This window comes from Phyllostomus hastatus, unplaced genomic scaffold, assembly GCF_019186645.2.
Source record: "Phyllostomus hastatus isolate PE091 unplaced genomic scaffold, TTU_PhHast_1.1 phas_contig_210, whole genome shotgun sequence".
Classification (NCBI taxonomy): domain Eukaryota; kingdom Metazoa; phylum Chordata; class Mammalia; order Chiroptera; family Phyllostomidae; genus Phyllostomus; species Phyllostomus hastatus.
In genome coordinates, this window is record NW_025333737.1 from 6,264,761 (window position 1) to 6,277,073 (window position 12,313).

The window sequence follows — 12,313 nt, forward strand, 5'->3', positions numbered from 1 at the left end:
TTTACACAAAAAACCAAAAAGCAAACAAGTATTTAATGAGATGTTCAAATTCAACAGTAACCAGAGAAATAAAAAGTAAAACAATGAGATGTCATTACACCTATGAGTCTGGCAACACTCGCAGGCAGCTGGATGACACTGCCAGGATGTGGGCACATAGCACCCACCTACTGCTGGTGGGGTGCAGCCTGGCAGGGTCACTTTGGAGAGGAACCTGGCACCAGTTTGACCAGTTGGGTCTGCACGGCCCAGCCACCTTTCTCCTGATATATATATATATCCCTAGGACATTCTCACAGAGGCACATGGTTTCTTTATATGAAGAAACGGCACATATATAATATTTGACATTGAAATGCTTCATAAGGAAAGTATGAAAATGGGTATGAGGAAATAAAAAGAAATGTGTGAGTGAGTGAAATGAGAACGGGGCCCTGCACAGATCAATGACAGGTACCATGATCTAATGCCCATCATTAGTCAACATTCCACACCTCAGTCGAGCGTGGGTGGTGGGTAATGACGGATGAGGGAGGTTGTTTCAAACATGTTGGCAAAACTTTTGAGTTACAAGATTACAAGATGAAAAAGTCCTTTATACAGTTAAGCTGAGGGAAACTCAGTTAACTACAAGAGACAAAAAACAGGCTGTTTCAGACATTTCTCCACCTTTAAATACCAGAAGACACGATGTCTTCCAAGTTTTGAGGATAAAATGATTTTGAGCCTCCAACAGCCAAGTAAGTTTTCCATGTGTGAAGGCAACAGAAATCATCCTGAGATACACGCAGATACCACCACCAACAAAAAACACCACCATTGTGAACATTTCTTGAATCTAAGAAAATGTTCAACAGTTGTTTAAGAATGTCAAAGCAAGGCCTTCTCCATGTCTACAAAGCACCAAATTACCTTTTGCAGAAAGAGGACAATCCTTACGAGCATCTGGGCCCGGAGTTCTTCCAAGGTAAACAATGTTCGGGGTGTGCGAATGAAAATTTTGGTCCTTCCATAAGCTACATCGTCCTGAAAACCGCATTGTTCAATCAATTTCTTGACAGCTTCTTTGTCTGAAGGGAGGTCATGGTTGGGCCAGGTGAATTCCGAGATCATCTTATACCTGGGTGAAAAAAGACCAGGGCACAGGTTAAGAGAGAAAAAGAGTATGATCTCAATAGATACAAAAAACTATTCCATCAAATTCAAGATGCTTCAAATAAAGAAATAAACAGTCATCAGAATATGGAAAAAAAAGTTCTTAACAAACTATGAATAGAAATAAATTTAATAGCCTGATAAGAGATATGGAAAAAACCTTCAATAAGATATAATGCTCCTTCATGATAACAACCCTTATTAACCTAGGGCTAGAAGAGTACCTTCTTAATTTAATAAAGGCTATTTACCAAAAACTTACAGCAAATATCATTCGTAAAGGGACAACTTTGGAACCCTCCTCTTTACAAACAGAAACAAGACAAGATGCCTGTATTACGAATTTTGTAGCCAGCACAGAGAGATTAATAAGCAAACTGGTAAGTGATTAGGAAAAGAACAAAACTAACATTACTTATGAACAATATACTTGCTTCAAGGGAAATCAAGCCAATTAAGCTATTATCGCTGACAGAAAATTAAGCGGTGTTCTGCCTATAAGATGAATATAAAAAACCCAACTGCGTTTCTATGACAAGCAGCCAACAGTTCCTTGCCACGTGGGCCTCTCACGGGGCACTCACCGCACACCAGCCTCATGAGTGCGTAAGTGTGAGCAAGATGGAAGTCACAGAGTCACAGCCTTCTGCAGCCTAATCTCACAAGTGACTTCTCATCACCTTCGTCTCATTACATTTTGCTGGAAGTAAATCACCAGGCCCAGGACATACTCAAGGGAAGGGGATCCCACAGGGTGAATACTAGCGGGTGGGGATCTTGGGACCAGCTTGGAAGGCTGCCTACCACAGGAATACCTACCCCTCCCCGCAGGCCCAAACCTGTTCAATACTTGCAGTCAAGTTTGGTGCTGCTGCTCATATAATACATCTGAATTTCAGTCATAGTGAGAAAGACTTTGCTTACATTGGGGTTACAGAGTAATTCATTTGTGTGTTCTTCTAGTACATGTATGGTTTTATTTTTTACTTTTATCTCTGATCCCTTTGGAGTTTATTTTGGTATATGGAATGAGGTATGGATCCAATTTTATCTTTTGATAAAAGGCTATTCCCAACACTACTTACTAAACTGTCTGTTTTTCTCCCTGTGATTTATTATGTCATTTTTATCATTTACCAAATTTCGTATGCACTCAGTTCATTTCTAGGCTTCCTGGTCTGTTTCACTGCACTGTCTGTCCCTCTGTGCATCAGTACCACAGGGTTCTATTTATAGATGTTAAAGTATATTTTAGTATTTTTTAAATAATTCTTTCTGGCTACTTCTGCATATTTGTTTTTCCACATAAACTTCACAATCAATTTACATAGTTCCAGGGAAAAACAATCACAAAACAAACAAAAAATCCTTCTGGTATTTCTATCAGGTTCCTGCAGTAATTAAATTTATGTATGATGTTGAGTTGTCCTATCCAAGAACACAAGCTGGCTTTCTATCTTTTTGAGACTCTTTTTCTGTGCCTTTCAGGAGACTTTTAGTTTTACACATTTCTGGTTAAGAAAATATATGGTACATCTAAGCAACATCCGACCCCTTCTTGTCATCTCTCTCTTTCCTAGCTCCTCTTGTAGCTCCTGTGACAGCATACTCTCCCTACTTCCTTCATTCTCTCTGGATATTTCCCCTCAATCCCATTTTCTGGCTACTACTCCTCTATTACTGGACCCAGATGTTGGAGCTCCCCAGGGCTCACATCAGTTCCTCTGCCTTCTATGTACACTCTTCCACATCACCTCATCTGCTCTATCTGCTTTATTTTTCAGTTCATGAATTTATTATCCCTAGCCCAGATCTCAGGTCTGAGCTTCAGACTCATATATCCATTGCTTACCTGGATCCTGAAGACATCTTAAACATCTCTCTCAATCTTCCCCACCTCAATGCCCTCAGTTACTAACGCCAGAACCCTGGGACTCACACTGATCCCTTCTCTTTTCTATCATTCCTTCAAATCCATCATTAAGTCCTATAGGCTCTACCTCCAAAATATATTCCAAGTTCAACTTTTCTGCTCTTTACTGCCACAATCCTACTCCAAGTCACTGTCAAGATTACAATAGAATCCTGAAATTATCTTCCATTTGCTCTGTAATGCACTCTGCTTACTCAGCAGCCAGAATAGTTTTCTAAAAAGCCTTCCCTCATTTTGACCTTCCACTGCTCTTCTCCATCCCTCTACTCCAATCACTCGAGGCTTCTTCAGGGTCCTGTAATGTGTGCTGCGGTTTCTTGCTTTAGAGTCTTTGTATATACTGTTCCCATTGCCTGGGATGCTTTTAAATCTATTCATTGAAAAGCTGGCTCCTTCTCATCCTTCAGTCTTACCTTAATCTTCCTTCGTCAGTCTCAATCCTTACATCCACTATTCCTTTCTAATACCTCTGGCTGGGTTCCTTTTATTCTTACAACATTCATCATATTGATTTGTGGGTTTATCTGTCTAATGCCAGTCTCTCTCATTAGTTTCTGGGTTCCATGGAGTAAGGGACTTTCTTTTGTTCCCCACTATATATCACATTGCCTGCCATATGACAAGGAAATAGATATTTCTTGAGTGAAAGAAAAAAATGGAAGGAAATACATTTAAAAGTCTACTCACTTGCCAGATAGGGACAGAAATAGAAATTAGATGAAAGAGAGAGGTAATATTATACAATATCATGTGAAAAGGGAAACAAAATCAGAAGCCTTCCAAATTCATTATGAAACAAGAGTAAGAGTCAACACTTGGGCTGTAGCGTGGGTAGGAACACTGTGTGCTTGAAGCTTTGGCACGCTGCAGAAACCGGGCACAACCCTGCAGTCACACTGCTCAGCGAACACTTCCGGGTCAAGACATCCTCCTTTCTTCCTCACAGTGAGGGGCCCGACCCCAGCCAGTTCTCCAGCAATCCAGCAACCCAAATGTGCAAAGTAAAAAGCTGAACTCACCTGCTTTCTGACAACTAGTTTTACATCCCTGGATGATTTAGCAGCATCTAAGGTTCTTAACACATTTTAAAAAGCCTTCTCTTTTTCAATAAAAGAATGAAAAGAAAAGTGACAAGTAAAAATTTAGGTTCAAAGCTAGCTTACATAGAAAATCTGCCAAATCTCAAAGCAAAAATTCAGTGTGGAAATATTACTTTTTCTCCATCACTGGAAACATCAGCTTAATGTCCTACACCCCTTCTATTTTACCCCATGTCCCACTGTAAAGTCCATGTGACCAAAAAAAAGGGCCATTTTCTATGTTTGAACAAACTTATTTACATAAAGCAGGAGGCAGACACAGCCTGCAGAACAGGAATTTCCCAGATGCACACCCCACCGAGACGATCTTCCTTACCTCCCGAGATGATTCTAGAGAGGAGCTAATCTCAAATAATTAGTAATTAGACAGACTTCAGTCTTTCCACTATTCTGTCCTTTAAAGAGTAATTTAAAACATTTCTGATTATTAACACGTTTCGATGTTCTCATCTTCTCATTTTATATTTTCTATTAGGTGTGCTTTCCCACTGTGGCTTCCTACTCTGTTTTCCTCTAGGATAGCCTAAGTTTTCCCTTTTTTCTTTCTTTTTACTCCTCACCCGAAGACATGTTTATTGGTTTTAGAAAAAGAGGAAAGGAGAGATAGAGAGAAAGAGTGGGTGGTGGTGAGGGAAAGGGTGCGGTGGGGGGAGAGAGAGAGAGAGAGAGAGGGAGGAAGAGAGAGAGGGGAAGAGAAACCCCAATGTGAGAGAAAAACATCAATTGGTTGCCTCTTATATGTGACCTGACCAGGGATCAAACACACAACCTAGGTACATGCCCTGGCCAGGGATAGAACCCACAACTTTTTGGTGTATAAGATGATGCTCCAACCAACTGAACCACCTGACCAGGGTGGACTAAGTTTTCTTTATCCCAGTTTATTACTTCCTTTGATTAGAAAGCCCTACATTCAATTGTGAGGCAATGTACTGTTAAGGACTGTAAGCTCAGAAGCCAACTGAGTTCAGATATGGCTCTCTTACTATCTGGCAATGGGGCCCGGAGCAAGTGCACTTCTGGCTATGTGCATATCTGGGCCTTTGCTGGCCTCTTGTAAGGTGGCTCCCTTTGCTTCCTGGGTCTTGGCCATTATGCCTATGATGTTTCCCTTGCAGCTGCTAGGGGGTGACTTGTCCTGGCCATTTTGGCAACCTCCCAGTGCTGCAGCTGTGTAAACTCCAGCACAGCAGCTGGGGCAGCTTCCTGAATGGCAGCTCAAGCCTCACAAGGCAGTCTTCCCCGGCCAGCTAAACTGCAACCTTGGCTTACTGCTGGGTCTTCCCATCTGCTTCATATAGTTAGGAGTGACTCACATTTTCAAGGTTCACTGAGAATCCCCTTTTGGTTCTATAGTGTGGCTGTGCATTTACCATATTTTTCAGACCATAAGATGTGCCTAGGTTTTAGAGGAGGAAAATAGGAAAAAAAATTTTTCAAGCAAAAAATGTGGTAAAATATTTAATAACATAAATAACATATTTCACCAATGTAAATATAAACAGAACTCAACAGCAACATTAACAACCATTATTCCTCCCAAATTTGGGGTGTGTGTGTGTCTTATAGTCTGAAAAATACTGTACTTGGTTTTAATTATATATATTTTATATTACTTGGGGAATGGGAATATTATTTTATATTATTTGGAGTGGGAATGGGAAATTAAAGCTTGCACTACTGAGACCACTATGTTTAAAATTCAGAGTTCTTTTTTATCTGTTCTCTTTTGTTTTTATGGTATTAGAAAACATAATCCAATCCTTATAGCATGTCTTCCATACCAAAAAAGCACAACACATTTTGAGTTGAAAGTAAAATAAGTCCAAAAAGAGGTTAAAAGTCGGTAAAGATGTACATTTGCAAAATCCCTTGTTCCCTCAAAGTAAGTTTATGTCTTAAGGACGTTGTTATTACACTGACCTCCCTCCGAGGTCCCTGGTTTCTCCCTCTGTTCTGAATCATCCCCACGTGCACATGAATATTTTCTAGTAGCTTCTGACCTCACGTCCTACTCCAGTTGCTGCTGCTTCTATTTTTCGCAGCTCTAATAGATTCTTGACTTGTCTACAGGCAACCAGCTCCTCACTTCACTTTCCTGCCCTCCTCAAACTGGATTCTGCCCAGCCCTTTCTCCTTTGACCTCTATGTTGCCAAATCTAATAGTTAAGCTTCTGCTTTTATCTTACTTGGTAAGTGTTGCACAGCAACACTTGATATGGTAACTGTGCTTTTGTTCTTGAAATGCCTTCTCTTGGCTCCTGTGACATAACCCTTTCCTGGTCTTTTACTTTATTGGTTGTTCCCTCTTTGCTGGTTCCTTCAGGTCAGACCACAAACCTAGTGTAGCATGACTTTCTTCCTCTTCTTTAGCAAGTTTCAAGACTTTATACATAATCTACATACAAATCACAAAAATCTCTATCTCCAGCCTACTCCAGATATGCACTTGTATACCTGGTGGTTACCCAAGTGCTTAGTTGGCATTTCAAACTTAACCCAGTCAAGAGACAAAACTTGATTCCATTTTTGTCCCTCCATTCCATGCCCCCCTCCTCAAACTTCTCTTACCCAATCTTCCTTATTTCAGCAAATGGTACCATGCTTAGCCACATGCTTGAGCCAAAATCTACTTGTCATTCCTTTCTCATCTAGCCAAACCATGAACATGACTTGTCACCTTTCCTCCAAAACACATCCCAAATCTGTCCACTACTCTTAGATCTACAGTGATCCCTTGTTCAAAGGTCCATCATTAAGCCATCTCTCCTGGACTTCTGCAACAGAAACCATGAACGTTACCTTGCCTTCTATGCTCACAACAAACACAGTGATCTCTTAAAGTATCCATAAGATTGTGTCACTCCCTGCTTAATATCCACCAATGGTTTTCTATCATCTTCAGCCAAAATCAAAACTGTTTAGTCTGGATTACGAAGTTTAACATGATCTGGTACCTGTTCATCAACCTGATCTCATTTCATACCACTGCCCTGTCACTCGGCATCCTCCAACCACATGGACCACATTTGGTACCTGACACACAACACTTACCACAGCAACAGAGCCTTCCCTGCTATACCCTCTGCCCCACCTGCCCTTTTCTCTGATCTTTGTGTGGCCAATTACTTCCTGTCCTTATAATCTCCTTAGAGACTCGTCTGACCATCCACTATCTTATGTATTTATTTAATCATATTTTTGTGGAACCTACAGTGTAGAACAGAGGAAATGTTCAATAAATACTTTCAAATAAATGCACAGATGGAATTTAAAACGTTATTTTTATGAGTCCCAGTTGTCAACTATCATTATTATTATTAACAAGAAATAGCAACAGCAATCATATCTTATATTAGTTGAGTGATTAATATATACCAGGTACTATTATAAGTGATTTTTATATATTATCTCCTTTAATCCTCTAGCAACCTCACAAAACAGTTAATGTTATTACCCCCCTTTTATACATGAGCAAACTGAGGCCTGAAAAGGCTCCGCCCCTCACCATAACAGGTGCGACCAGACCAAAAGAGAGAGAGAGAGAGAGAGAGAGAGAGAGAGAGAGAGAGAGAGAGAGAGAGAGAGAGAGATGGCTCAAACAGAAGACCAAATGAAAGCCCCAGAATCCATCCTTTTAAGTGACCGAGAGATAGCCAGTCTATCAGATGCACAGTTCAAAACACTGGTGATCAGGACGCTCACAGAATTGGTTGATTTTGGTCACAAATTAGATGAACAAATACAGGTTACCATAAAAGAGATGAAAGAAAATGCACAGGGAACCAAGTGATGGGAAGGAAACTGGGACTCAAAACAATAGAGTGGACCAGAAGGAAGAAAGAAAGAAACAAACAAACAGGAAAGAATGGAGAAATAAGAATTCAAAAAAACGAGGAGAAGCTTAGGAACCTCCAGGACATCTTTAAATGTTCCAACATCCGAATTACAGGGGTACCAGAAGGGGAAGAGGAAGAGCAACAAGTGGAAAAGTTATTTGAACAAATAATAAAGGAGAACTTCCCCAATCTGGCAAAGGAAATAAACTTCCAGGAAGTCCAGGAAGCTCAGAGAATCCCAAAGAAATTGGACCCAAGAAGGAACACACCAAGGCACACCATAATTACATTAGCCAAGGTAAAGATAAAGGAGAGAATCCTAGAAGCAGCAAGAGATAAGGAGACAGTAACCTACAAAAGAGTTCCCATCAGACTGTCAGCTGATTTCTCAAAAGAGACCTTACAGGCAAGAAGGGGCAGGAAAGAAGTATTCCAAGTCATGAAAGACAAGGACCTATATCCCAGATTACTCTATCCAGCAAAGCTTTCATTTAGAATGGAAGGGCAGGTGAAGTGCTTCTCTGATAAGGCCAAGTTAAAGGAGTTCATCATCACCAAGCCCTTATTTTATGAAATGTTAAAGGGACTTATCTAAGAAAAGAAGATAAAGAAAAAAATATGTATAGTAAAATGACAGCAAACTCACAATTATTAACAACCACACCTAAAACAAAACCAAAAGAAACTACGCAAACAACTAGAACAGGAACAGAACCACAGAAATGGAGATCATATGGAGGGTTAACAACAGGGGAGTGGGAGGAGGAGAGGGGGGAAAAGGTACAGAGAATAAGTAGCATAGATGGTAGGTAGGAAATAGGGGGAGGGCAAGAATAGTATGGGAAATGTAGAAGCTAAAGAACTTATGACACATGGACATGAACTAAGGGGGGGAATGTGGGTGGGAGAGAGTGAAAAGGGTAGAAGGGAGTGAAGGGGGGAATGGGACAACTGTAATAGCATAATCAATAAAATATATTTTAAAAAACAAAAAAACAACAGCCTTATGAAGCAGGTGTTACTATACTCATTTTGCAGATGCAGAAATAGAATCAAAGAAATTACATTTCTGGCTGAAGATTATGCAGCAAGTGAGTAGCACAGCCAGGATTCCAACCTACATGTCACTCCAAATCACTGTGCTTCCTGCTACACTATGATGCCCACATTTCCTTGCAAAGGATAAACCACGAACTCAGGAAGACTCCTTCTGCTGATTCTGGGAATGTTTCATATCTGCCATTTCCTCAACTCTTTTGTTCACTCATCAAATATTTGGATGTTTTGCACTGTCATACGTGGGGAAGACTCTAATTCTCAGTGTGCTGTCAGGTTTCTTTGAATCTGTTCTCACCTGTGAAGAAATTTCTCATATGTCTGGCGGAAGGCAAATCCTGCCCGTCGCACCCTCACGTTTTCCAGTAGTCCAAGATACTCGACTTGATGCCGGCAGCGTTCATCATCAAATATCTGTGGGGATTTCTTGTCATTGGGTTTGATGCAACGTACGTAATATGGTTCCTATAGAAAGAAATCAGCAAATGGTTAAGTTTCAGAAAAATTGCAGACTAAGGACAGTAATGTGCATTTAGTGGTAACTGTGTCAAACTAAGCTCTGTGCTTCTAACTTCTCAGGCATACAACTGTGAATAAGTAGTTATTCTTCCTTCTCCTTTAATTCCACATTGGAAATGTTTATGCATTTAGCTAAAATTTTATTTTATTATATTTTAGGAATAGGGATAAAACTAGAGAGTAAATAATTGAGATATGTAAATATTGGCTTTTTGTATATTTATGGAAACATGGTTAAAAGTAACAAGAGGGATAATACAAAAGGCAGGGGCTGTGGTAAGATTAACTGTGGTGAAGATGTAAAACATTAAGCACAGCTTTATATTCTGATTCCCCTAAGATCAGGAACAACACAAGGGTGTCCGCTTTCACCACTTTTATTGAACATAGTGTTGGAAGTTCTAGCCACAGCAATCAGACAAGAAAAAGAAACAAAAGGCATCCAAATTGGAAAGGAGAAAGTAAAACTGTCATCATTTGCAGAGGACATGATAGTGTACATAGAAAACCTTATAAGCTCCACCAAAAACACTACTTGACTTAATAAGTGCATTTGGCAAAATAGTGGGATACAAAGTCAATATTCAGAAATTGAAGGCATTTTTTATATCAACAATGAAATATCAGAAAGAGGAACTAGGAAAAAAATTCCATTTACTATAACAACAAGAAAAATAAAGTACCTAGGAATAAACTTAACCAAGGAAGTAAAAGACCTACACCGGGAAAACTACAGAACACTGAAGAAAGAAACTGAGAAAGATACAAATGAATTGAAGTATATACCATGTTCATGGTTTGGAAGAATTAACATCATGAAAATGTCTATACTACCCAAAGCAATCGACATATTCAATGCAATCCCTATGAAAATACCAATGACATACTTCACAGATTTAGAATATTTCAAAAATGTACACGAAACCAAAAACAACCCCAAATAGCCTCAGCCATCTTGACAAAGAAGAACAAAGTAGGAGGGATAATAATACCTGAAGCCAAACTATATTACAAGATCAATGTAATCAAAACAGTCTGGTACTGGCATAAGAACAGACACAGATCAACGGAACAGAATAGAGAGCCCAGAAATAAACCCATGTCTCTACAGTCAATTAATATTTGACAAAGGGGGCATGAGCATACAATGGAGTAAAAAAAGCCTCTTCAACAAATGGTGTTGAGAGAACTAGAATGGAAAGTACATGGAAAAAGATGAAACTAGACCATGAACTTACACCATACACCAGAATAAACTCAAAATGGATAAAAGACTTAAACATAAACTTGGTACCATAAAAGTCCTAGAGGAAAACATAGGCAGTAAAATTTCAGATATCACATGCTGCAGTATTTTTACCTATATATCCTATTGGGCAAGGGAAATAAAGGAAAGACTAAAGAAATGGGACTACATCAAATTAAAAAGCTTCTGCATAGCTAATGAAAACAAACTGAAAAGAGAACCAACCATACAGGAAAATAGTTTTGCCAAGGATATCTCTGACAAGGGTTTGATCTCTAAAATATATAAAGCAGTCATACAACTCAACACCAGGAAGTCAAACAATCCAATTGAAAAAGGAACAAAGGACCTGAACAGACACTTCTCCAAGCAAGACATACAGAGGGTCCATAGGCATATGAAAGGATGTTCAACATCGCTAGCCATCAGAGAGATGGAAATTAAAACCACAATGAGATACCACTTCACATTGGTCAGAATGACCATTATAAACAAATCAACAAATAACAAGTGCTGGTGAAGTTGTGGAGAAAAGGAAATCCTAGTGTGCTGTTGGTGGGAATGCAGACTGGTGCAGCCCCTGTGGGAAACAGCATGGAATTTCCTCAAGAAAGTGAAAATGGATCTGCCTTTTGACCCAGTGATTCTACTGCTGGGATTATCCCATAAGAATCCTAAAACATCAATTCAAAAAAACCTATGCACCCCTCTGTTCATAGCAGCACAATTTACAATAGCCAAGTGCTGGAAACAGCCTCAGTGCCCATCAGTAAATGAGTGGATCAAAAACTGTGGTACAATTATACAATGGAATACCATGCAGCAGAAAGAAAGAAGGAACTCCTACCTTTCAAAACTGCATGGATGGAACCGGAGAGTATTATGCTGAGTGAAATAAGCCAGGAGGTGAAAGAAAAATACCATATGATCTCACCTATAAGAGGAATCTAATGTTTAAAACAAAGAAACAAGCAAAATAGAACCAGAGGCATGGAAACAAGGAACAGACTGACAGTGACCAGTGGGGAGGGGAGAACGGGAGAAGTAGGGAAGAAGGGAAAGGGTCTAATCAATGAATAGGTATAAATGACCCATGGATTTGGACAACAGGGTAGGGATTGACTGTGGGAGCAGGGGTAGCTGGGAGGGAGCAGGGGAGAGCAACAGAGGAAAATTGGGACAACTGTCATAGAACAATAATAGAAAAAATTAAACACAGCCCTGGTATGTAGTAATGCTCCATAAATGTCAGCCATTATTATTATTACATTAGTTTGTGCTTCTGAAAAAAGATGAACACTTATGACCATATTTGACATTCAAAACTTACGTGTATATAAGTAGAGAAGTTAAAACCACCTATAAGCATCAGTGACTCTAAGAAAGAGCTTAGCAAAAAAATCCTTCTGTGCCAAATCCATTTTGTACTGTGCATTAGATCATAACTCCTTTTAAATATAAAACT

The 12,313-nt window shown here is 39.6% G+C and overlaps 1 protein-coding gene across 2 annotated transcripts in view; it reads right to left on the reverse strand.

The window, feature by feature from the left end:
- MYO1D (myosin ID) overlaps positions 1-12,313 on the reverse strand; it is a 320,834-nt gene that overhangs the window by 180,658 nt on the left and 127,863 nt on the right. For both annotated transcript variants that reach the window (XM_045836252.1, XM_045836251.1), the window contains exons 15-16: positions 9,382-9,548; positions 913-1,120 (exon numbers count right to left, since the gene is read on the reverse strand). In XM_045836252.1, coding sequence (XP_045692208.1) covers positions 913-1,120; positions 9,382-9,548 — 375 coding nt within the window. The remainder of the gene's footprint in view (positions 1-912; positions 1,121-9,381; positions 9,549-12,313) is intronic.